Raw genomic sequence first — 27,552 nt, forward strand, 5'->3', positions numbered from 1 at the left:
AATTTAAATGATATTAAATTTATGAATTATACGATAGTTTAAAGAATATATTTAAAAAGGAGATAAAAAAAATTAAACAACGTGAAAGATACTTTTGATTCTATTTTAAGATTATATAAAGACAATTAGCGTTGTTATGAACATGTGTTTTCATTAGATACTAAAAATAAAAGAATCTATATCTTGTATTTTATTCTTAAATATTTTTAAGAATATATTTTACGGAGGAATAAAACAAAAAAAAAATGTTTTTTTCTTATTTTCTAGCAAAAATATCCGATACATGTTTTCGAAATTCGCTTGCTTTGAGTAAAGGTGGTCCGATATTCAAATTCAGTGATATTCGGAAAGATGGCTTACAAATACAATTTTCTATTAGGAACTTGTTTAAACTCTTAAAAAACTTTCAAAATCCTGATTTTAGCCAGTATTTCGGAATCTTTGATAAATACTATTAACAGAATAAATCAATTTATAAAATTTTCACCAGAAAAAAGTTCGCAAATTTTGATCCATTGTAATTGCGATTAGTAACAGTGTTTCATATTTTCGGCTCCAGAATTTGAAAATCATATTTTGGAATAAAGACATAATTTGGATTGCATTTGTTTCAGCGAAGATAAATAAGATTTTAAGGATTTTACTATCGATGAAATTTTGCAAATTTGGTTCATTACTTTAGATACGTTGTAATTAAAATCAATATCGAGGTAATTACTTTTTTTTCTTTAAAATGTCTAGAGTTTTTGCGAAAGAAAAAATACATTTTCAAATATATTTTTAATTTCTAAGTAAAAGCGACATAAATCTATATTTCCAGTAGCATTCAATTTATAAATTGAAAATTTTCATTGTCAAACTTTCTTTTGTAAGCCAAAAAGAAGGTTTAATTCTTGTTTTATTAAAGACAAATTTGTTACAACCAGATTTCACGTTAATTAAGTTGCTTAAAAAATTTTAATTGATAATATAGTAAATATGCATAAAAACATAAAAGTTATTTAATTATTGCATAATTTTAAACTTATGTTATTTGTTTAAACCGTTCACAAAAGAAAGGGAATTAAATAAATTCTAATTTCAAAAATGTATGTTTTATAGAAGAATGGAAATCTATTCATTAATAGGTGAATGTATAAGAAGAAAATATTATCTTCATTTGAAAATAATAAAAATTATCCACCATGCAAATTATTTTTTAACGATTTCCATAGAGAAAAATTTTTTAAATGCTCCTTTTGATATAATAGTAAAAAAAACAAGTTTTCGTATTTCACATTTTTAGTTTTTGCAGAATATTTAAGTTTTTTTTTTTAAAATTCCAAATGCTTTTCCTGTATAAGCATATTAATACTTGAAATACATGCATTAATACGTTTTTTCATTAGAATTCGTCATCTCAGCAATTAAAATACTCAACTTCAAACATGAAACATCAGCAGCTTTCCTATAAAATTCGTTTTATTTAGCAAGTTTAGAACAAGATTCGAAAGATTCATTTTATTTCGCACGTTAAATTATTTCACAAGACTTTGCCATAGCAGCAATTAAAATACACAGTTTCAATAATTAAACATCGTCAATTTTTTAAAATTCATTTAAAATACACTTTATTACAGCAAACAAAATTTTAATCTTTATATATATATTCATAGTTCATTGTATGTATGTATATATATATATATATATATATATATATATATATATATATATATATATATATATATGCAATGAACCTTTGGAGATGAGTTTCGTCGTCAAGTTTGTTGAATTTTTAGCTATTAAGCCATTAATGTAGAAAGCATTAGTTTGTAAAAAAGGATAAAAAAATACCTTGTTATTTGATACAACTGAAAGAATAAATTTGATCCAATCCGTACTAATTACTGAGTGTGCAAATTAAAGAGATTTATTACGAATATGGAAAACTTATTTTAGAGTTAAGGTCTAACGAAAGCAATTTCAACATTGAGGAAAGAAAGCAATTAAGTGTTATGATGGATGGATTTGAATTTTAGAGCTACAGAAGCTCTTCACCGCCATATTTGGTGTTTCATTCAAGAAGCGTAATAATAACACATAAAATGAATACTGGATTCTCTAGTTTGTAAAAAGGATCACTGGCAAAGCCTTGCTTTGCAGGCAGCATAAGAAAGAAAATGTAACTTCATATTTTCAATTTATATTAAAGTTGTAGATTGTATATTGCATTAAATTTTTTATTATCATGTGAGAACATGATGTTGTTTTTGTTGAGGGATCTTGAAGCTCGAAATCGCGTAGGCAATGAATAAAGCACAAATGGCAATTTTCATAATTTCATTTTTTAAACGCTTATATTTTTTTACCTGCTTTTACCACTATTGTATTATTATTAAGTATGCTTCTTTGAAAGCAGATGCGCTTTTAAAAAGTTTATCTGCTTTTACCAGTATTGCTTTATTATTATGTATGCTTCTGTGACAGCAGATGCGTTTTTAAAAAGCTGACGTAGAATTATGACACCATAGCTGTTATTTCATCTCAAAATCGGTCGTGCTCCAAAACTTTGTTTGTCAGCTAGAAAAATTGAAAATGAAAGTTTAAAATCCATCATTATATATAGAGAGAGGGGGAGGGACCGATAGAGAAGTCTCGTGATTGTTTCTAACTGGTTTAAACTGGTTAATCACTTAAATTAATTCAGACAAATAATAGCTTAAAAATAATAATGTTCTCACATGATAACTCGAAATTTGCAATCGTAGATTTCATTTTAATTTTTAAGAAATTTCTTATATCATATATTAAGGGAGCTTCGCTCACTACTTGCTTTCGCTTGCCAACACCTACATTGTCCGATACCGTACGCGATGTTCATGAGTTCCAAGCAAGTTTTTAAACTCCTCCGGTGACTCCACCACTTCCTTGATGAGAATATTCATTTTCCGATCAGCCTACTTCCGATTCAAAACTCAAAGAACCATAATGAGAACCTTTTTTGCTTACATCTCCAATATCTAAGTACTGAATCAATTTATCATATTTCGCCAGAAAGTAACTTCCCGATTAGCTTTTGTTTTCAAATTGCCAGATTCTCTCTCGGTCTTCCATCTCATTTTTTCTTTAACTGATATCGGTGGATGACCCCTTGCTTTTTAAAAAAAATACAGGCTTACATGTGAATTGCATAGACATTCAGATGTTTACTAGCTAAAAGTAGGGAAGTGCCGATTTTAAATTTATCGAAAAAGGAACGATATTTTCGAGAAATCGATTTTTCGATGTCAGTTTTCGAAAAATATCGATTTATCAAAATCATGATCATGAATAACAATGAATAGTCATCACTATGAATAGCTATATAATAAATAGATCACGATTAATTTTCCGATTTCGTTTTGATTACCAGTTAGTGTTTATTTTTGTTGCTCTTTATTCTTATTGACTTTCATACAGAATATTTGTTAATATTTCTATAAATTCTGTCGTATTCTAATACATAAAAATACTTGCTTTAAGCATGCCATTTTGGAATAAATTTAGCCTTTATAATATTTGTTATTAACGTTTTACTCATTTAGGGTTCACTATTTTTTTGTCTCTTTTTTAGTTTTGAAATAGTAAATTGAAAGATTAATTTTAGCTGTATAACATATCTATTTTTAAAATTTTAGTGCATATTTAAATTAAATCTGCCAATAATACTATTAAAATAAGAATAAAAATTTATGTAATTTATATAAAAAATTAATTTTTCAAGACATCAGATTGTGAATTCGTGATTAATTAGAACTACTAAATTTTACTTATTATGTCGTTTTCCATTTTTTTTTTTTTTTTTTTTTTTTTTTTTTGTGAAGAAGGAAAGAAACCGAAGTTTTTTTTTTTTGAAGTGAGCTGTAAAAATAGCAAAATTTTAAAAATTATTGTATTGGGAAAAAAACACAATTTTTTTATAAATTATAATATGGAGACATTGATTTGGCATTGGCACACTTTATTAAAGGGGTTTTAACACAATTACTATTTTTATTCTAATGAAAGCAAACACACAATTACTATTTTTATTCAAAAGAAAATCCCAGCTCATGTTGGAATTGAGGGGAACGAATGTGCAGATGCCCTTGCAAATGCTGCCGCCAGGCGAAGGATCTACAACCAGCCTCTTAGCAAGGCAACAATCCCCGATCTAAACTGCCCAAGAAACCTTTTCTCTACAATAGCTAGGCTACGTGCTGGACATTTCAAAGGCATGAAGATCTTACGAACCAATATAAAATCCTATCCCATCTGCAAGTACTGTCCCCATTCGCAACTAACTCCAGATCATGTTTTTGACTGCCAGGCCATTATCGGTTCCCTCTTTCAACTTGGAGCATCCCCAATCGAAATCCTCCATAGCCATCGGGCTCCAGAACTTGCAGATCTTGTCACCAAGGCTTTTGGAGGACTCTAATCTTTTGCACTAGCACTGTATGCATAGACACGACAACAACAACAACATTCAAAAGAAAGCAAATATTTTTATTATATAAATTGAAAATTCCTTTCATTTGGAATTGTTCTGATCAATCAATATGTTAAGAGAAGCTAATTTTAACTTATAAGAGCTATAAATAAATAATGATATCATAATATATCGAAAAATATCGATATGTGTTGGGCGATATAATGATGAAATTCGGTCATCGCCCAATCCTATCCAAGAGACGAAAAATTTTCGTTATTCGAAAAATCTTAACAAATTGGAAAATTATCCCTAGTGATACCACAAACGTTGTGTTTAAAAGTACAATTAACAAATAATTTTGTGTGGAAATTCATTTGGTGTTAATTAAAGTGTCATTTTTTTGTCACCATTTCAACGTCGAGTGCGATATAAATACATACTACGACGCAGTAATAATTTTCATTAAACATTTCAAACAATATGGATAAAGCAAATCAAAAATGTCATGGGTCAGGTGACTCGTTATCAATTACAAAGCGAATAAAATGCAGTGTTTACATAAAAGATTTTTTATATAATAAAAAGACGAACTTTATTATCACAGAAGTCACAAATGAGTAGGGATTCTAATGACGTAATGCATAAATGAGAATAGCATGAACTGTACAATACGATATTTGGTTTCTTGACTATTGTATAGACTCCAAGAACTTAAAAATGTGCGCGTTGGTAGGTCATTTTGAGATGCTTGTTTTTGTAATTTGCACATCTAGTTTTTCTAGAAAGTTCACTTTCTCTTATATAAAGATATTCCAAAGTATTTTCTATTAAGATCTATCAATTTTTCTTTATGTATGATGGGAAATTTTCGTCCTCATTGTTATACATGGTCTGATATTTTGGAATGCAATACCATTTTTATAGGACCTTTTTTTTCAAATTTGAACATTATGCTCCATTTTTTTGTCGAGCATAATACTCGACAAGCCTTCCAATATTAATCATAGGTATTACAATGACCCCTAGAAAGTTTTGATCTCTTATTAATTATGTATCAAAGTTTCTTAACCCTTTCTAAGGCCATGGGAAGTATGCTTTATGTATGCTTTCTATGAAGTTATATAGGTTGGCATAAATTCTGACAACTTTTTTTAGAAAGAAAGAAACTTAGAGGCTTCAGTTCTTTATCTCACACAAAAAGATGTGTCTTGGTTTGCCACTTAATTATTAATTAAAAAAACTAATTAATTAATCAAATGAAATTTATCTAATAAGCTAAATGAATTCCTTTTCTTATTCTAATTTCAAGTCTAAAAATATTTTAACATAATATTACTAGAAAAAAAATGGCCCTTTAAAGGGTTGATGCATTTTTTTCTAAATATAGACACAGGTCTTTTGAACTTTAATAGGAAAAGAATTATTTGGGGCTTTTACATTGCAGTTATGAGTATTTACATAGATTTACTTCCTGCTCAGCTTTGTTTGATCAGATTAAAGTCCCGTTTTGTAGCTATGCAAAGGTCATTTGCAGAAAGGTCACGCAGTTTTGAACTGTGATCAGATTACGATTGTGATACTTGAGCAGGCTTATATTACAAAGATTCACGCCTATACCAGACTAGAAAGACTGACCCTTGACTGCAGAGTTAACTTGCACCAGGGACCAAATACACAATGGATGTTTCACAAAATAGAGTACTGTAATTCTAATCTTCCGATCAAGACATTACGGGCCAAATTCTTATTTCTATTTCAGTCTGGCTTTTTATACGTTGATTGTATCGAAATCTAGCTTAGTGTGGCTTAATAAATACTATAATTGACACCTATATTTGGGTAAAATGAAGAATTGAATATATATTAAAATCGATGAAAATGAGAATTTATGTTTTAAGATTAACAATATTTTAGTGCTGATAATTTTTCAGATCATTTGAATATTAATGTTTCAAAATATATTGTTAAATTAGAAAAAAATATATTTTTACATTTTAGGACAAACTTTAATTTCAAATGTTGCCCTGACTAAGATGTAGCCAAACATTTTTACTTTAAGAACAGTAAAAGATTAATTATTTCATGATCAAAAAACAGACAATCATATCGAAAGAAAATGAAATTTATTTCATATAAATTCCCTCCAATTAAATTCTTCAATAAATAACATCCAATTTTTAAACATCAATAACAAGTACCCTTTGAAATTTAGCACGTAATTCTTAGATCAAAGCTTTGGCAATTCCAGCACCATAGATACCGGCTCCGTATCCAAGGGCAGCACCATGTCCAAGACCAAGAGCTGCTCCGTATCCAAGACCAAGGGCAGCTCCGTGTCCAATAACTCCACCATAAGCTACGGGGGCAGCGATAGCAGGGGCAGCAACAGCCACTGGAGCAGCTGGGGCTACATGGTTGACGACTGGGGCGACAGGTCCAGCGTAGGGGCTAGCAATGAGGGCAGCAGCTGGGGCACTGGCAGCTGTACCTGGTTCATTGGTCTTGACGGTGGCTCGGAATCCAAGACCATCAGCAACGTAATCAACTCGTCGGGCTCGTCCGTCAATGTCAGCAATGGTGTAGGTTCCCTTCTTGTTTCCATGGGCATCTCCTACTTCAGCTCGGGAGTTGCTGGCACCAAGACCGTCTTGAATTCCATAGTTGAAAGCATAGTTGCCGAAAGCCTAAAATAATGAAATAAGCATTAAGATAAATTCCATTATTAAACATGAAGATTTCTTTTCTGTTTATGGTGATCATTTTAGAATAGTTTTAATGAAGAATTTATAGTCCTTTACTCCAGAAATTCGGGCAACCCAGCAAACTACGGAAATCATGATAGAACCCTTTCAACTACAGAAATCATGATAGAACCCTTTGAACTACAGAAATCATGATAGAACCCTTTCAACTACAGAAATCATGATAGAACCCTTTCAACTACAGAAATCATGACAGAATCCCTTTAAATTATAGATATCTTTATAAAAACTTTATATTAAAGAGATCTTGGCAGAAACCCTTTAATTACAGAGAACTCGATAGAAACCTTTTAATTACAGAAAATTTGACAGAAACCCTTTGAGTTATAGAAATCATGCTAGAAAACTTTTAAACTATAAAAATAATGACACAAACTCTTTAAATTACAGACAACTTTGACATAAACTCTTTAAATTACAGATATCGTAACAAAACTCTTTAAATATAGAGACCTTGACAGAAACTCTTTAAGCTACAAAAATTTGGTCTTTTGTTTTGCACATGATCAGCTCTAAGATAATTAAGTAATATTTATCATAAATATTTTCTAATAGAAATATTATACATAGATTGTTTAAGATCAAAAGTTTGGATTTAATATAAATTCTTATATATACTAAAAAGTATGCAGATATTAATATAGAAGCTACATTTAACACAAAGTATATTTAATTTAAAATATAAATTAATATAAAAGTATACATTGCTTAGAATTCAAATCTAAAAGTTCGATGAACTTGTCGCTTCAAGGGATACAGCGTTAACCAAGTTAATATTTTACAAATAACATTAAATATAAAAATGTTGCTCGGAAAGTACCATGATGTTTATATCCAGAAGCAAACTGTAAATCTTGGCTTAGAGAAAAACGCCAAAGGTATGGGCAAAATTTATTAACTTGGCTTTAATCATGTAATGAACTCTTGGATACTGATAAGCTTTAAGGATAGATCGGAAACCAAAAACGAAAGCAATCAACTATAGCTGGGAAAAACTTATTTAGTTTTTTTTTTTTTTTGTATCTAAAATCTTCAAGCCATATTGAACAAAAATCCATTTAAAAAGAGAATAATTTAGTGTTTAAGAAACAGCAATATTTTAAATCTAAACATTATATTGAAAAATATTTGTTTGGATAAATAGGAAGGTAATGTCTGTCGAAATCTGATGGTAGAATTAACATTATGCACTGTATACTGATAAGCAACTATGATATATGAAGCTTATGCAATGATAGATAAGATCGTTTTTTCAGCAGTGAGTTAAATTGAGTTATGCATAGTAATGATGTAAGCTGTAATAAATATTCATCAAAATACTGAATCTTTTTTCCGAAAGTTTATTACAGATTACACCGAAATAACTGCCAAAAAAAATACTTACATCCTGAGTCTGAGCTCTGTTGCTGACTCCGGTGCTGACGATGGGTGCAGCGAGCAGGGAGGCTTGAGCGGCCACAAGGGCGGCGCAGAAGAAGGCGACCTACAGATTAACTGAATTAGATTTCTGTTTTCTGAATGTGCAAATTGAATTGTCAATTTGCACTTTTGTAGCTTAATCATGAAAAGGAAATCATAAATTTGCTAAAACAAGTGTCAATTTTAATATAAGATTTCCCCTACTCTTTTAGCGTTGATTTGCATAGATAATTTTAAAATAGCTAAAAATAAAATTATTGAAAAAATAATTTATCTAATGTAAACTGATAGAAAAGACAGACAGAAATATAACATCCAGTTAACGGAAAGGAAAATAGTTTTCTGAGTTCCTGATCGGTAAATATTTATTTTTTCAAAAGAAAATTTGCTTAAAATCTTCCAAGTTTTTTCTAGAATTTTTATTGGTTAAACAAACTTGTATACCTTCAAAATTAATGGGGTAAATCATAGCTATCAAAGTGAGTATAAATATTCACATATTATACACAGTAATTTATGATTCATATCATTAAGCAAACATTGCGTTGCGAAAATGTTATTAAAAATGCATGTAAATTACAGAAAACATTGTGAAAATGTTACATAGAAGAAGATACGTATGCGAGTTTAGACTCATGAATATTTTACGTGAAAGTGGATTATAAAGAACAAAAGACTTCATGGAAATGTTACATGAAAAAAAGCAATGTAAATTCGGTTATAAAGTGCAAAAGATGCAAAAATTTTACTTGAAAATGCATGGCATTAAAAATGTAGCAATCATGTTTATGCAAATTGACCGATCAATTTCTTAGAAATTTTATGTTTTAAAAGTGTTATATGAAAAAAAATTAAAAATTAGAAAGCATCGTGAAAATTTTACCTAGAATCCTTTGTTTAGAGTTAAGAAAATATCAGATGAAATGGGGTTATAAAGAACAAAAGATATCATGGAATGTCACATGAAAAAAAAAACACAATGAAAATTTGATTATGAAGGAAAAAAAGTGTGATAATTTTACTTGAAATTCTATGATACCAAAAAATGGCAATAATTGTGTCTATGAAATTTGACTCATCGATTTCTTAGAAAAATTATAAAACACCTCTCAAAGTTTTTAAGATTTTGAGACTTTATTTAATGAGAGACAGTTGATAATTTTTTTAAGAAATAGCTAGGTTTTACAAGCTTTTGTATCATAAATATACAATTGAAAATTTATTTTCAATCTACATCCTTTGATTGAAGTTCGACATTTTCTCTTTCTTTTAGATGACTTTTGAGCTATTTTTTTTAAAGATTCTGCCAATTATTTTCATGAAATTTTCAAACAAATTTTGTAAAATATTTGCATGCTAAAAATTAAAGTTCCCTTCAAAATACATTTTGACACAGAAATTCTAGCTGAAGACATGAAAAAATATATTAATATAAACCATAATATTTGGTTTGGGTTAAAATTCTTTTAAGCTGATAGCTAATTCTTTTAAGCTTAAGCGTTCTTATGTTTACAATCTAATTTTGAAAAGATAAACAAAAAAATGTTGTTGAAGAATTTGTATTGGAAAACTATGGATTAGAATTTCCATTGTGATTAAAATGGTTGTTGAGAAATGTTTATAGTTTGAAAACTAAAGAAGGTTTAAAATTTATATATACAAAGCAAATAATTATTTATTATATATACAGAGCAAATAATCACAACATTAAGGACGAAAATATTAAATTTAAACCTATCACGAGGAAAAGTTCAGCAAAAGAAGAATAAGATATTTTATAAGAAAGATTAAAGACAGCAGATAAATAAATGACTTACTTGTGCGATCATTTTGAGAACTAGACAAAACTGTGTCTGATTATAATGTCTAAAAACCGAAAGTCAGAAGGTATTTATACTCTTAAATCTTTTAATAAAAACAAACAAGATATTAAAAATAAATTTCATTGATATCCAATAAATAATTTTACTGTTTTAAATACGGAAATAATTTTTAAATCATGCGACAATGTAGGTATGATATTGAACATTCTGGAATGACTTCAATAATTCACTAGACGGCCTTCGAAATTATTCTGTTTAAAATCCGTATCCGATTATGGTGGAACTGTCTGTCTCATTAACATATACCCAAGGGCAATATCCTGCATCACAAGAGCGAGATATGCATTACATTAATTAATTACTTTTGTGAGTTATTTTGATTTTGTGTGTTTTCGTGAGCATAATTACTTAAAAGGTTATCCTTATATATTTTGCATCGTTATTTTTATATCATATTTATATCATTTATGAAATTGTAGAGGTCATTGTTTCTCAGATTGTAAGATACGCCCAACTGTAATAACAGAATAGTTGGCAGGTCAATAACATAACACGAGACAAAATAAAAATAATTAACAAATCTGTTCATCCGTTGAATTTGATTTCAATTTTAACTGCGCGGTATATTTCGGATTTAGATTCGTAGAATTTCAAAACTAAAAATTAAAAAAAAACTTTAATTTAGTTTGTAAATTTTTTTAAGCAGATTGGACTCAAAATTTACCACAAGTATACATTTATAACGTAAAAGTATTAAATATATCCTATATCTACGTTCCTTTTATTTTTGAGATACCACATTCAGAGTTTTGTTTATTTATATTAACGTCAAGTTAAAAGCAAAAAGGGCTGTTTTGGATCGCGGTCAGATGACGAGGATAACGCCTGAGCTATCACCTCCCTTTCAAAATTTCCACACCATGCCAGCGGAGGGCTTTTGACCCCGACGAATTTAGCTTTCACCAGACCCTCTTACATGAAGGTTTTTCGGTAGTATCGGGTCTCGAACCTAAAACGACCCGTGACTTTACCATCAGGCCACCGCTGTCCGCATCGCAATCAGAAAAACAGATATTGTACCCATTGATGAATCAATTTATAACAAAAAGATCAATAACATAATGGAGTTAAATTATTGACCTATTAATAATATAGCTTCTTGTTGTATTATTGATATGTCAATAATATAGCTTCTTGTTGTATTATTGATATGTCAATAATATAGCTTCTTGTTGTATTATTGATATGTCAATAATATAGTTTCTTGTTGTATTATTGATATGTCAATAATATAGCTTCTTGTTGTATTATTGATATGTCAATAATATAGAAATCAAACTGATCTGTCCACTTCTCAGCTTTCTCATAAATTATTTCTATCGACTTGTTTCATAGATGGCTTCATATGATAAATAATTGTTCCGACTAATTTATTTAATTGATTGCATACAGAACTTTCACAACTTTTGTCAATAGATATTCAGTTATTATTTTTTTATCTAGTGAGAGTATTTTTGAATTACCACATTCAGAAGAACAGACGATAAGTAAGCTGATGAAGAATAAATGAATGAACTAACTCAAAACTGTTCATAGGTCAATAGTATCGATTAAATATAATTATTTCTTATTATAGTGTTATTGTGTTGTGACTTATGGCACTTTACAAGCTCTCTGCCACTTATTATAATTTAAGTGATATCGAATCTTCGCCAGTTTTCCTTTGAATATTCCGGCTGATTTTAAGATTTTAAGAAATATCCATGCTTTAAACCTACATAAGTTCTGAAAAATAATATATTTCATTTTCGCCGGTTTATGGACTTGATAATCTAAAGAAATTATAGAAATAAAATCTGGCATGTGAAATTTATACCAAAATTGCAAATAAAAATCAAATTGTTCGCATAATAATCCACCTATATCACATATTCGCATAACTGAGAAACATAAAGATCTATTCAGATAAAATTTGGCATTCATTTTATCTCTAGAATTCTGTATATTATAAACTTTTAAATCAAATACATAAACGGGTTTATTGTTTGCTGTTTTGTCTATTAATAAATAACTAAATGTGATATTTAAAATAACACAAAAAATAAAATAAAATTAGGGACCATTGGTAAGGTTTTGAAAACCATAAGAGCTCAAAATTTTACCTCCATATTTCCGTGATAATTTTGTATTTCTAGTATAGTAAAGAAAAAGGACCAGAGGGTTGTCAAAAATTCGAATCGAGCCTTTCATCTCTTATTTTTCTGGTATATTTTTTCTACATGGTGTGTTCCGATGTAGGATTAGGAAGAAAGCTTATCGTTCCTCTTTTATTTAACAGATTGGATATAAAATTTAATGCAAATACAGAATTTTGATGAAAAGTTACAGTAACTCCTTTTTCTAGCTTATTTCTATCTCGAATAATTTCTATCTCGAAATAAAACATACGGAAATAAAGCATTAACATCGATAAAATAAATCAATATTGAGATATTTGATGCATTGCCTCAAAAAAAGAAAATATATTATCTACCCTCTAAACTGAAAGACCCTCTAAACTAATCGTGAATAATTTCAAATTCGACATTTTACTTATATCCATATTTCACATTACCTTGAGTCCGAAAACCGTATTCCAGAATTATAACTTGCTGCCTGTTAATACGATAAATCAAAAGTACTTTGAGCCAGACAAAATTTGGTAAGTGAACTTTATGCCGAATGTGTAGATTTCTTTCTAATTTTTTAAGAAATCTATTTGAAGGAAGATTGACAAACTCGTTGTCCAAGTAGAGATGAATACGATATTTTGAGGGTGTAAAGAGAGCTAGATGGATAAAATTTGGTAGATAAGTTTAGCATCTAAAACGTAAAAATAAATCTAATTTTGAATAAAATCTTCCAAAAAGTTAACCATCTGTCGGAAACTTTAAGAACAAAATTTTCATGCACAAGAATCGGAATGTAAAATTTTGAATACCTATGACGTTCACGGCGTTACCCATGATGCCCAATTGAATAGTGAATCCGTTGATTTATTTAATTTAAACATTCATATATTGCTGGAATTCTAGTGATAAACTATTTGTTACATTTCATTTACATAGCTCTTTGTGCTTTTGAATTAGGATGTAGGACGTTAGGATGATGGATTATGCCCATAGTGTGATTTTGATTTGGTATTTTGATAGAATTTTCTCATGCTAGATTTTATTTATCTAAATTTCTTTAGATTATAGCTTCTATAGGTTGCAAATTTGCAAAATTTTATTATTTAAACTTACGATTCCAAATTTACCTAGTAACTTCACGATTAGCGTTCTTTTCAAATTGCCAGATTCTCTCTCGGTCTTTCTTCATATTTTTTCTTTATCTGATATGGTAGATGACCCATTACTTTTAAAAAACAATACAGGCTTAACATGTGTATTGCTTAGACGTTCAGATGTTTACTAACCAAAAGTAGGGATGTGCCGATTTTAGATTTATCGAAAAAAGAACGGTATTTTCGAGAAATCGATATTTTGATGTTAGTTTTCGAAAAATATCGATTTATCGAAATCATGATCATGAATAATAGTTCATGATGAATCGATATAATAAATCGTGATGAATCGATATAATAAATCGTGATGAATCGATATAATAAATCGTGAAGAGTCGATATAATAAATCGATCACAATTAATTTACGTTTTCGATTTCGTTTTGATTACCGGTTAGTGTTTATTTTTGTTGTTCTTTTTTCTTATTGACTTTCATACAGAATTTTTGTTAGTATTTTTATAAATTTTGTCATATTCTAATACATAAAAATACTTATTTTAAGCATGCCATTTTAGAATAAATTTAGCCTTTATAATATTTGTTACTAATGTTTTTCTCATTTAGGGATCACTATTTTTTTGACTCCTTTTTAGTTTTGAAATAGTAAATTGAAAGATTAATTTTAGCTGTATACCATATCTATTGTTAAAATTATGGTGCCTACTCAAGTTAAATCTGCCAATAATACTGTTAAAATAAGTATAAAAAATTATATAATTCATAAAAAAAAATTAATTTTTCAAGACATGAAATTTCGAATTCAGGATTTATTGAAACGACTTAATTTAAGGGCATTGTTATGTTATTTTACTTTTTTTATGAAAAATGAAACTGTTTTTTTAATAAAAAAACAGCAGTAAAAAAGATAAAATTAAAAAAAATATATTATATTGCAAAAGTACAATATGATAAATTATAACAAGCATTGCTTTGGCATTGTCTTTGACTTTATTAAGGGGTTTTAACACAATTATTTTAAATATTTTATTGAAAAGAACAAAACTATTTTTACTATATAAAATTAAACTTAGTTTTTCGTGGAGTCGTTCCAAATAGCCAGTACGTTAAGAGATGCTATTTATAATTTATAATATCTATAAATAAATAAATATATCAAGATGTACTGAAAAATATAAGAATGTGTTGGACTGACTATATAATAAGATAAGATAATGAAGTTCGGCCATAGCCCAGCCTTAGTTATGAGTATGTTGCTTTTTTCTTACTTCTTTATTAGAAATAAATACAAATTTCAAGCAAACTACATAGATATAGAGTTTAAATTGATATTCAGTTTCGGATGTATTCCTCTGTTAAATCTTTGGCTTAATTTCAGTTTACCGAAGTTCCTTTTCTTAACTCATATTTGATTAGAATTGCTTTGATTTTTTTAAAAAAAATTGATTATTATTCAAATAGCATTAAATCAATCAAATAATTTTTTTTTACAGTTTAATTTTGAAGATTGGCAAAAAATTCGTTTCGGTAAAAAATATTATATGATCGAGATATGAATATGAAAAAAATATGATACAAATTTTAATTTTTTTGGAAAAAAAATAAATAGCGTGTCAAATTTTTTTTCCATCATCTTCCATGCAATTTTAGTTTCATTTTTTTTGTATACCTTTGGACTCGAAACAGGCATTTAATTCGAAAAAGGTTTATTCATATGATTCATTTGGATATAAAGCGTAGAATTTCAGCAAAATCTTGAAAAAAATCAGTTTTTTGACGATTTCAGTAAATTTCTGATATTAAATTTCTGTTCGAGAAAATAAAAATATTCTTTTTAAACAAATAATTCAATGCTCTAATCACCCAGAAAATAATAAGCTTTTAAGATATGAGCATATAAATGTTCATCAAGCTATTTAAGTTTCTTCCTAAAGTGATGCCAATAAAGGCAATAACAATTTTACATTATGCCATTCTTGGTTTCAATTTCATAATGTCATTCATGTTTTCTTGTTTTAGAGTATTTCCAATCAGTTCACTCAACGGCCGTGATAACTGCATAAATTATCCCAAATAAATAAGGCACCAAGAACTGGTATGGTGACACTTGGTACCAGGAAAAACACAGTGCTCTCCAATGTCATCTGCCTACAACTTCATCAGGGTGGAGACATTTGTCGGTTCTTGTATAATCTAGCATTGTTTTTTCTTTTGCTCGATACTCGAATATGATCCCGATTTAAATGTGGGCTCATATGAATCACAAGTAAATAATTAGCATATTAATTCCATTTTCTTTAGTATAAAAGCAGTAGCGCACATTTTCTTGTCATTAGCAACTGCAGCTGAAGATTTAGATCCCTTCATCATGTTCGCAAAGGTGAGTGTGAGTTTTGGTATGAAGTGAATGCTCAATATTTTATTTAAGAAATATTTTTCGAATGTGATATGTAATTTCAGCTAAGAGAAAATAAGCAATACGATAACAGCTACTGAATTTTTCTCAAAAAACATTATGAAATTATATTAAATAATTATCAGTCTAAACTATTGCATACTTTGTAAATCTGAACACAATTCCTTTATTAAAAGATCAGGAGTTTCCTATGTAAACGCTGGTTTTTATAATGTAAAATATGTTCTAATGTATATTTAATATGTTTATACTATTAGAAATGCAGCTTCAACTTTCTTATTTTAAAAGTTATTTATTATAAAGCATAAGTTCTATTTGTACCATGGTTACTTACACCTAGACTCATAGTTAAATATTATAAATCTAAGTTATAGTTATGCAGAAAAATAGAAAAGGGATATTCTTTATATCAGAAAAATAATAAATAGAAAAACATAACAAGCGTGACTTATTATTTGCTCTTCTCGGCACTTCTAAATGAAAGTAACTTTAACCTTAACCAGCTATTCCGACATACACTGAAAAATCTGAATGGCAGGACCGCAGCAATAGCAACAATGGCGGGACAACTGAGTCACTGGCCATCCATTCCCGCATTAAGTACGTCCCCTCATCAATAGGAGGTAGCCAAGCAACATCATTTCTGCACCCATTAGGGTAGGGAGAACCAACCACCATACTGGAAGTTTCTAATTCTCAATTCTAAGGTGCCTCCAGTGAAAGTTTTGATGAAAGTAAATCAGTGGATGAATATAAATTTTAATTGCGATTAAACAAGTAATATTTTGGCAGTGTGATAATATAAAACTAAAAAAAATTCCACCTCACAAAAAATAACATTAAAAATCAAAATAGCTTCTTTTTATTTTTAAGTTTGAAAAGTTTTCTCATTTCTTCATCCAAAGAAGATAATAATCATTTCACAAATAATATGCTCGATAATTTAACTATTTTAGTATTTCTAAAGCTTCAGATGAAATGGGGTGATAGGCATTATAATGCTTATGGACTTCTTTGAAATTATAAAGAAGCGTGCTGATAAATGAGAGAAAATTATATAAAATCGTGTTTGAAAAATAACTATAAATGGACGCAAATTCATTTCTATAATTATTAAGAATAATATTTAATAGAAGGTTAAATATTTAAGTATTACACTCAGATTTTAAGGAACATATTATCAAATATATTAGTTACTACATACGACAAAGCTTCTACATTGCATTGTTTTTCTTTTAAGCTTACTTCACTATTTGTTGACTTGAAACAGCAATCAAATATCACTGGATGGTACAAGACAAATTAAAATTTGGGCAAAACTGAATAGTCTAAACATGCAGAGAGGTGTTTAGATTCATAGCATGATTTTGAGTGGGTAGTAGTTCCGAAATAAAGAACAAGAACGGTTTTACAGTAAATACATATTAATTCTTGTGATTTTATGTTTCATCTACCTACTAAACACTCTTCTACTTCAGGTTATCATTGTGTGTCATTTCATTTTTGTGTTAAATATATATTGACTTTAATAATTTCATATATTATCTACATACTAAATACATTTCAATTTTAGGTTGTCATCTTCTGCTCTGCCCTCGCAGCAGCTCATGCTTCCCTCGCCGGACCCCTGGGCCTTGGCGCTCCCGTTCTTGCAGCTGGACCTCTCGGATTTGGAAAGGGATTGATCGCTGCCGCCCCTGCAGTGGCCACCGTTTCTACCCAGAGAACTGCCATTAATCACGTAGCCCCTGCTGGCGGAATTGCTGCTGCTGCTGCTCCACTCGGACTTGCTGGTGTTGGTCTTGCTGGTCCCGTCTTATCCGCTGGAGCTTTGGGATATGGTGCCCCTGCACTTGCTGCTGGAGCTCTGGGTTACGGAAGAGGATTGATTGCAGCCGCCCCTGCAGTAGCAACCGTATCCTCCCAGAGAACTGCCATCAACCACGTAGCCCCAGCTGCTCGCGTTGCTGCAGCTGCACCTATCGCTCTTGCCAACGGACTTGTTGCCGGTAATGGCCTTTACGCCAACGGAGTCGTTGCTGGTAACGGAATCCTCGCCAACGGACTTGTTGCCGGTAATGGCCTTTACGCCAACGGAGTCGTTGCTGGTAATGGAATCCTCGCCAACGGACTTGTTGCCGGACATGGTCTTGCCGCCCCTCTCGCCATTGGAAATGGTCTTCTAGGAGCCCCCTATGGTTTGGGTGTTGGAAAGCTCGGTCTTGCTGCACCACTTGGTCTTGGTCTTGGAAAAGCTCTTTTGTAAATGTGTTTAGTATTGTGTAAATGTTAATTAAATAAATTATTTATCAGCAATATGCTGTCTTCCTTTCGAAAATTTTGTTACTATTTCCATAGTTGATATCATTTTTTCGTGCAATACATGTTAGTAATTCTTAGTAAACTTTAAAAAAAATATATTTATAGAATTAGCATATTATTTTATAAAATATGCACATAATTTTTAATTTTTTCAGCTCTTTGCTCAATAGTAATTTAGTATATGTCATTTGATTAGTTTTCCTGATAACAAATCATCAAAGGAAATCTCCTTAATTTTCAAACAAATTTAGATGATATAATGCGTTAACATTACATACATTAGTAATAACATTAAGGCATAAATTCGAGAACTTTCTTGAAATTAAGAAAATATTTAAATGTTTTATTAAAAATATAATTAATGAACATGTGAACTACACATTCACTTGTTCATCATTCTACGATAAGTTAGTTATCAGTGATATATGTAAAACAATTGTTCAGAAATACATTATGTGATCAAAATCATCCGGACTGTGTTTACTGCTTTTTCCGAATTTCCAATCATATTTAGAGATTAAAAATTTATATTTTTATTTTGAGCACCACCAAGTAATTTCAACATTCCAACCAGCTACATGAATTATTTGATATGAAACAATAAATATGGAAAATGATAGAAACGTGTATTCGGTTTTAAACTGCATCATAAAATTTGAAGAAATTTAAAGGATTTTTATCTATAATTATCTATAATTTTTATCTATAAATTTTTAAATTATCTTAGTGTTTACAAGAAACTCATTTTTATAATCTCTTCTCAATGATATCCCAGGTTTCGAATCATGAATATGATATCTAAATTCGATCACTCGCTGAAAATATCGAAACAGTTTTTGGAAACATACTTATAGAAGTGCAAGAAAGAATAGATAACTATATCCTACTTAATTATAGCCATTTATTGTAAAAAATATTTAAATCATTTTTTCTGAAATTTAGTATTAAATAACACCAACCATTGATAAATTAATTAATTCACTACGTCCACTAACTATTAATATCTGAAAATATAAATATAATTTATTGTTAACCAGAGAACACAAGTGCACAAAATTTCAGAAATTTAACATAGGAAGAGGGTACTGAAAATTCGATGTAAAATTCCATCTTTACAAGCATGAAATAAATCAACTTAAACTGAAGAAAGAGTTGAAAAATGTTTATAATAGTGCTAAAAGTAAAAATTACCTTAGAGTAAAAAAGTAGTAATTTTTCTTCATAATTATAGCTTAGCCTTATACAACTTAACTATATTGTAATCTATATTTATAATAAAGCTCAATGTGTGTGTGTGTGTGTGTGTGTGTGTTGGCGCTCTACAGGCAAGGTCATTTGACATACAGCTATCAAATTTGGTACATATATACCTTAGATGTCGGGAATGTGCACCTGGGGTCCCTTTTTTTGAAATTTTAATTATTAATTAAAAACTAACTTTCCCGCCAAAAAAATCTTCCATTTTCCCCACTGCCAACTTTTCCGCCAAAAAAATCTTCCATTTTTCCCACCGCCAAATGAGTAAGAGTTCAGTTTTTTTTTTCTCCCAACAGAAATGAGGCTAGGGTTAACGTTTTTTGGGGGATTATTTCAAACGATTCTGTTTATTTTCTTAATGTTTTATGCATTTAAAATTAAAGATTGTTAATTAATCCATGTTTCAGATTCATTCTGAACTACTTTTGAATTAAAATAACACAGAATAAAGGAAATTAAAAATGTATAATCTGCATAGCGTTACCCCAACTGGCGTAGAAAAATTCATGCATTTGTGTTACCGTAATTGGCGAAGAAAATTCACGCATGCACATTCTGTTCCGATCGTTGCCATGACAACCATTATCAACGGACGATTTAAATTATTTTTAGGTTAGTTGCATGCTTTTGTAATTAAATTGTATTTATGTTAGTTATATATTTTTTTGTATATGCTTATAGTTTTAAGTACATCGTTTTTTAAGTAGTTTTTTTACACCTGTTTTCGACCGATTATTTTAAACGATTCATTTTATTTTCTTAGTGTTTGATGCATTTAAAATTAAACATTGTTAATGAATCGATCTGTTCATGATGAATCTGAGAAAATTTTGTTGACAAATTCTTGAGATAATACATAAATTAAGAAAGATATTCTTTAGTGCCCATAAAGTTTAAATGCTCTGTGACTCTATTATCAGTAATCATATTATTAAAAAAATGCTTTGTTTCAGTAAAAAATATTATTATATTAATTGCAGATTAATCATTTACACTTTAATTTAATGTAAAGCATAAATTATACGGGAGCTAACAGAAAATTAGAGAGATACAGATTACGTTATGACTGAAGGTCTTTATAATATCATGAATGAATTGAAATTTGAAATTTTGAAATATTGTAATGAAGAAGCTATTAAAGTAGGAATCACATAAAATATTTAACTATTAAAATTTAAACGAGCATTAAGATTGGTGAACCGGCTGGTCGCCAAAGGCGGCTAGTAAATATTATAAAATCTCACGATTAGTTTTTTTGAAAATTCCTTAAGAGACGGTGTCTCTCACATGAACAATTTTTTAAATTAAATTAATAAATTAATTGAAAATTATGCTCTAAAAGTATTAAAATAATGACTAATATCATTTAAATAATGTAAATGCATAAAAATTTGTCTTCAAGACTATTATTTAACAAAATAACTTTCATTTAGATATTTATATATATTCACGATTTATTTTAATACATTATTAAAATATATGAAGCCCATGTTTTGATTGGAATAAAATCACAATAAAAATCATTTTAATTTAGAACTTTGATTTTATTTGGATGTAATGATGGAAACGATCGTCAAATGCAATACAGTATATTGAATAATTGTTTCCGCTAATCATAATAAAAGCTTTTCTAATGCCATATTTTTCTAAAACTGGTCGTTTATTTAAAATCGTTCTCAGTAAAACAGATTCCAGCTACCTCAGTTTTTTACTTTTTTTGGTACGACATATTAAATGCACTCAGGAACTGCGTACAATTGTGAAAATGAAATTCTTAAAATTGTTCCTTTGCAGTATATACAGAATAACCAAAAAATGTCCTGTTTTTAGACATTTACAATTCAACTGAATTAACAGAAAGAAAGCAAAATTAATTTACAGACTGTGGGAGACATTGGGAAATAAATTTAATAAAAAAAGTATCCAGTAGAAGAGTTTTTTTTTTTTTTTTTTGCAATGTTGGAATTATATGATACAACACAAGGAGTTCACTGAAATTGAATTATATAAGTTATCTTAAGTATCGAATAATAAAAAATGCATATACTGAAATGAACAACATGTAATATGAAATTCCCAGAAAATATTATTTTGTTGTCAATATTATGGCTCCATACGCAACATGCAACATTTTCAATGCACTGACTTTCTTTATGTACAAGATATTGTACTCGTAACTTATGGCAATTTATTCGGAATTCATCTCCTTTTACTTTCAACAATCTGTATATGAAATTTAGGTTCATTTCCTTCATTAGTTTGACCTGTAGATTTCACCAAATATGGAAATTAAGTTTATGAACACTCTTTATATATCCATTTACAATTACTTTATTATGTATTAAAGGTATTTTTCTTAAACAATATAAATTTTGAGTTTAAATGTAGCGCGAAACAAGTTGTATCAAATCAGCTTATTTAACTTCTTTCTTTATACTAAAGAACAGTTAAATTAAATTCTCTCTTTAATTATCGCCTTAAGAATTGCTTTAAATTAAAATGAACAATTGCATAAACTTTCAATTGAAATTAATCGATAGATTGCATTCAGAACAAGGTCCAATTTGTACTATTTATTATTTCAGATTGTTTTTAAGTATTTTTAAAAATGTTATATTGTTTTAGTATTATTGATTCGTGAGAGGAACAGCCTTCAAAATTCTTGTTTTAATACAGTCATTATTCAAGTTGGTTTACATTCAAATGTTTTTGTAATTCCTTTTTTTATCTTCAAACAAAGTGAATGATCAACAAAAATGGGTGGGAATTGTTAAATAAAATTAGTAGCTGCAATATCTGCTTTGTTTTTTTTTATTTTGAATTTGTTGTTATTATTTTCAGATTGTTTTTCTCTATTTGCAATTTTTTATTGGTTACTTTTTTCCAACATCTGCGCCAATTTGCTTGAGAATTTATTTTATACTTATCCTGTGTGTTTTCGTAAATGCTTCTTGCTTTCTAGAACTAGTTTTATTGTACTGAAAATTTATGTAATTTTTTGAATTTATAGAAATTATTGATAAGTTTATTTCTGAAATAAAAGAGTGACAAAAAAAGAGAGAAATGAAAAAAAAAATTAAAAAAAAAAGAATGCTGATTTTAATCAAGTTTAGTTGAGTTAAATCCATATTAGCTGCCTTTACAATCACATTTAACAGACTTACCTTACTGCAAGAAAATGTTTTTAAAAAGTTGTACTTCAGCTTAAGGTCTAAAGTGATTTATCTAACGGGCTTAAATAGATACTTGTAATGCACCCTTGAACATAAATTTCAACTTTACGCGAAAGACAGATGCATGATTTACCGGAACTAACTTTATGTATTTAATTCATAAGTATGAAGATTCATTTAATAAATCCATTAAAATTTCATATTCATTAGTAGTTATTTAGTAAAGTAAATTCATTTGTTGGAAAACTCTCGTTATTTCATATGTCTTAAAGATATATTGAAATTCAGTTTTTTGTATTGCAGATATCTTTCTGGATCTTGATGGTATTCAAATAGATTTTTTTATGTGTTGTTCTATATGTCTGCTTCGGAATGATGGGGCGAAGATTGTTCTATATTTCGTGCATGTGTAATTAATATTAATTTAATAAAATGTTCTTACTTCCTCGAATATTTGAAGAACTCACTTCTGATTTTATCATAATATTCTAATGATATTTTATAACATATTCTTTAAATTTCATTTAATTTGGTTGAAGACATTTGAAAAGAGTTTGACATAAGATTGAAACTGCATTTTAATAAGCAAAATCTTGCAGGAAATTTAGAATTCATTTTTAAAAAGCTTTATATTTTTCCAAGTATTCATGTTAATTCTATGAGAATGAAATGTTAGTACATATTACTCACAACAAATAAAACCAAAGTTAAATGTTTCAGTTCAATTCTTACTGTGAAAGAGGCTGAACCAAAATCTTTCTACTTATAAAGCAATTTATGGTCAGTCTTCTAAAGCCCCTTGTGTCTAATCTAACAATTAAATTAGAATTGTTTTTATACGATAGAAGGTACAATAACTGCTCATTAAGTCCTTTTAGAGGGATTCAGAAGAATGTGTAAATTAGAAAGTATCCATATACTTTTTATCTTATTGTGTACAAAGACAGTATAAAGCCGATTAAAATATTATTGAATGATACGCGACTTATCAAAACTTTAACTAAATTTGTTAATTCAAAAATTATAATCGGGGCTTTAGAATCATAGATAGATACACGAGAAAGCATATATTTATTGTTTGAAGTACTTTAGTCAATATAATAGCAAAAAAGGAATTAGAAATTACAGAATTATCTTTTCTTTTATGTTCTGTGGCCTGGCGGTAAGGTTCAAGACTCGGCTCCATAAAAGAACCGACATTAAACCCGCTTGGACCAAACATCGTCCCACATCTACGGTGTGGAAGTTTGGAGAAGTGGGAGCTAGTTCAGGTGTCTTCCTCGTTATCTGACAGCTGTTCGAAGTTACAAGATATGTCCTAAAATACTCTTATGTTGCTTTAAAACTGGCGATTAATATAACTGAACGGAATTCTATACAAAAGACTGGTTAAAGCCTATTCATGTGGCATATACGTTATATTCGACAATAAAACTTGCAGAGGGTTAGTTAATTTTATTACTGTTAAATATATAGATTCAAAGCAAGATTACTAAATCATCTCGATTTTATATTTTAAATTTTTATAACTACTTTTATAAGTTTAATTAAGAAGGCCATTTGAAAAAAATTATTAAATACAAACGTTTTTAAATATTTTAATTCAGCATACGAACAAATCAAAGTTTTAGTTTGCATATTTTATAAATTTTCTGCACATATAGTAAAGATTTATCAATTTCCGTTCATAAATGAACTACTTTTTCAATATACGAAACAGAATTTCAAAACATGTTCACACAGAATCGATTTCTAGATCTTGATTCATTTATACAAATCTAAATTCCTAGCTAGATAAATGAGCAATTTGAAATTTAATTTTTGAATTTTTATAGGAATTTAATTAAGAAATGCCTAGTGGAAAGATTATTAATTCCGATTTTTAAAAAACATATTTTAATTTACCATACAAAAAATTTCAGTTTTTGTTTGCAAATTTCATACATTTTCTGCACATATAAAAATATTTATTAATTTCAATTACATAAATGAAATGTTTTTTTTTAATATACAAAACAAAATTTCAACACATGTTCACACCAAATAGAGAAACGCGTTTAAAATGCGCAAATCTTTGACCTTTTCATTCAGACACAATAAAATGATAGTAAAGACATCATGAAAGACCTTGAAAAACCTAACAAAAAAGACCCAATGCGCTCTATGCTGGAGAAAATTACTAGGCGTCTTTTCCCTATCTCACGCCTTTTGAAAATCAGTGAACAACCTTCGAAATTGATACAGAGCAAACTATACTTATTTTTGTACGAAATGAGTAGTTTGGTCCAGTTAAAAACAGGAAGTAAACAATATGGAATTTGCATATATGCTTGTTGATATAATCTATATTTTGGGTGGGGCCAATTAATAATAATATGCCAAGGACAGATATTCGTTTTTTTATTAAAAACCTGAAATTGTTTATATTGTTTTTAATGTAAATGCAAAAATTTCTAAGTTTTGTTTACATCTAAGCCCTATAAAAGACCTCACATATGCACCCCTCCTTTATTAGCATTTCAAGCTAAGCAACTCAAACAATCATCAATATGTTCACAAAGGTAAGTTGATCACATCTTGTGGCAAAAATCCTTTATTTTCCTTATATTTCCTGTACAGCTATTTCAACTAAAAGTATTGTTTTTTAGGGATATTACAAAATGTTGATTAATATTTTGTTCATGATTTATGCATTTATCTGAATTCAGAAAATTAGAATCATCATACATTTTGAGTTCTTTCTTATTTGTAGTTCAGATTCTCTTATTATTAGATTTTATGAATATTATTCTTTAAGTAGGATTTAATCCTTCTCCTTCCGTAAAACTAACTGCTTTTTTGCGACTATGTTTTCTGACAATTTTACTCCTTTAACGTTTCCTCCCACGAGTGTGTGCGGAAGTTCAGAGAAGGGGGTACCAGCTTAGCTGACGTCCTCATCATCTGACTGTGGTTCAAAATTACGAGGTCCATCCCAAAATAGTTTAAGCGTTGATTTAAAAACGGGGCGATAATATAATTGAACTGAAATGAACTCCTTTAATGTTTTAAATCATCTGATGCAGGAAAAAGAAATTTATTTTTAATGGAAAAAACCTGAATAAACATTTAAAAAATACATTTTGATCTAGCTGTTTGAAATGAGATAGACGAATTGTTTTTCACTAGTCAAAATTCCAGCTTAAATAAAATATTTAAGATTTCTTCTAACCTGTAATCTAGAGTTTAAAAGCATAGATATTTAATTTAGATTCACATTAAAATAATATCATATCAGCTGCTTTAATTGCGGTAATTTTTCTATAGCATTATAAATGTTCTGATATATTTGCTACTGACCCCGAAATTTTCGTAAATTTTATATATGCTCTGCCGGCGCAGTTATGATCTAGAATTATATTCATCTCTAAAGATCTTGAATTCGATATTCGGAATTTTTGAAGATTTGTCCTATGTGAGCATTATTCAATAGCTTATTTATATGTTACTTAAAATGTTTTGTAGTAAGCAAGAAATGTTAATATTAATAAGATATTCTTACTTGAATATTTTTAGGAATTCAGTATATATCTTATCGCAATATTTTTCATTTAAATCTTATTTTAATGCCGTTTATAATAATTACTAGAATTATATTAACTTATTTTTAAATACTTCATTTTTAACAGTATATAAAACAATCTGCTCTTGATTTCTTTCTTCCTACTTTGGCCGATCGTCCTAAGCCACTTCGAGAATTGACCGGCCAAAGCCCGAAATCAAGAAAAGATCGGACATTGGCCGGTAAGTTTACAGCAACGTTGGCCAAAATGCGAATTGGCCGATTTTGGACTTTGGTCCCATCATTCGCACACTTCATTTCTTGTCTTTCGAAATGAATAGCTTGTTAACATACTGTATTATGTTTTTGTTGTGTCGCTCTCATTTGCCTTAATGAAGATTTAAAGTTCATATCACATTTTTGTTAATTATGGAAAAATATACATGTATATTGAAAATCCTTTCGTGGCCCATCAAAATCAATCTTTCTACCGTCATGTGGATCGCGACTCATAGATTCGGAACCTCTCCTCTAATCTCCTTGTACATGATTGATTCTTCCTTATTTTATTATCAATATATACGACGTGGATAAATGTAAAACTAATCATGATAAGTAAAAATAGATAATTTCGTGGTCTCTAAATGTATAATAGACATTATTTACCAATTACTTGCCATGACAGTAAAACACTTTCCTATTATGCAACAAGAACTTCCCTTACGCAGAAGAGTCATGGATTTCTATTCATTGCAATCTTGAAAAGAATCGTCTATTGAATATATTATTTAGAATGCTATTAAAGATTTAATAATCACGTAGAAAGGTTTTTTTTAAAATTAAAATGACAACTACATGTCAACAATGATGCCTATTGCATGTAATTAAAAAAGCATGGAAAATTCTAACCCTTTCTCATTTCTTTCAGATCGTCATCTTTTGCATTGTCTTGGCAGTTGCCAGTGCTTCTGTGATTGGACCAGTTGGATGGGGATGGGGCCCTGCAGTAGCTGCTCCATGGGGCTTGGCTGGAAAGGCATGGGCTGGCCCTGCTTTGGCTCCTCTTGGATATGGAAACGTCCTCGGTAATGGAATCCTTGCCAACGGATGGGGCGTCGGTTAT

General features: G+C 29.1%; 2 protein-coding genes across 2 annotated transcripts; one reads left to right on the top strand and one right to left on the bottom strand.

The window, feature by feature from the left end:
- Positions 1–6,538: 6,538 nt before the first annotated feature.
- Positions 6,539–10,483, bottom strand: LOC129972382 (adult-specific rigid cuticular protein 15.7-like). The gene is made up of 3 exons (XM_056086506.1): positions 10,431–10,483; positions 8,579–8,677; positions 6,539–7,116 (listed from the first exon to the last, which is right to left on the bottom strand). Exons 1-3 carry the CDS (start codon positions 10,440–10,442, stop codon positions 6,655–6,657), a joined length of 573 nt encoding a protein of 190 aa, XP_055942481.1. The 5' UTR covers positions 10,443–10,483; the 3' UTR covers positions 6,539–6,654.
- A 5,334-nt stretch (positions 10,484–15,817) lies between these two features.
- Positions 15,818–18,452, top strand: LOC129971874 (fibroin heavy chain-like). Its single transcript, XM_056085852.1, has 3 exons — positions 15,818–15,906; positions 16,022–16,100; positions 17,710–18,452. The coding sequence occupies exons 1-3, from the start codon at positions 15,818–15,820 to the stop codon at positions 18,400–18,402; spliced, it is 861 nt and encodes a 286-aa protein (XP_055941827.1). The 3' UTR covers positions 18,403–18,452.
- The last annotated feature ends 9,100 nt before the right edge of the window (positions 18,453–27,552 follow it).

Source organism: Argiope bruennichi, chromosome 6, assembly GCF_947563725.1.
Source record: "Argiope bruennichi chromosome 6, qqArgBrue1.1, whole genome shotgun sequence".
Classification (NCBI taxonomy): domain Eukaryota; kingdom Metazoa; phylum Arthropoda; class Arachnida; order Araneae; family Araneidae; genus Argiope; species Argiope bruennichi.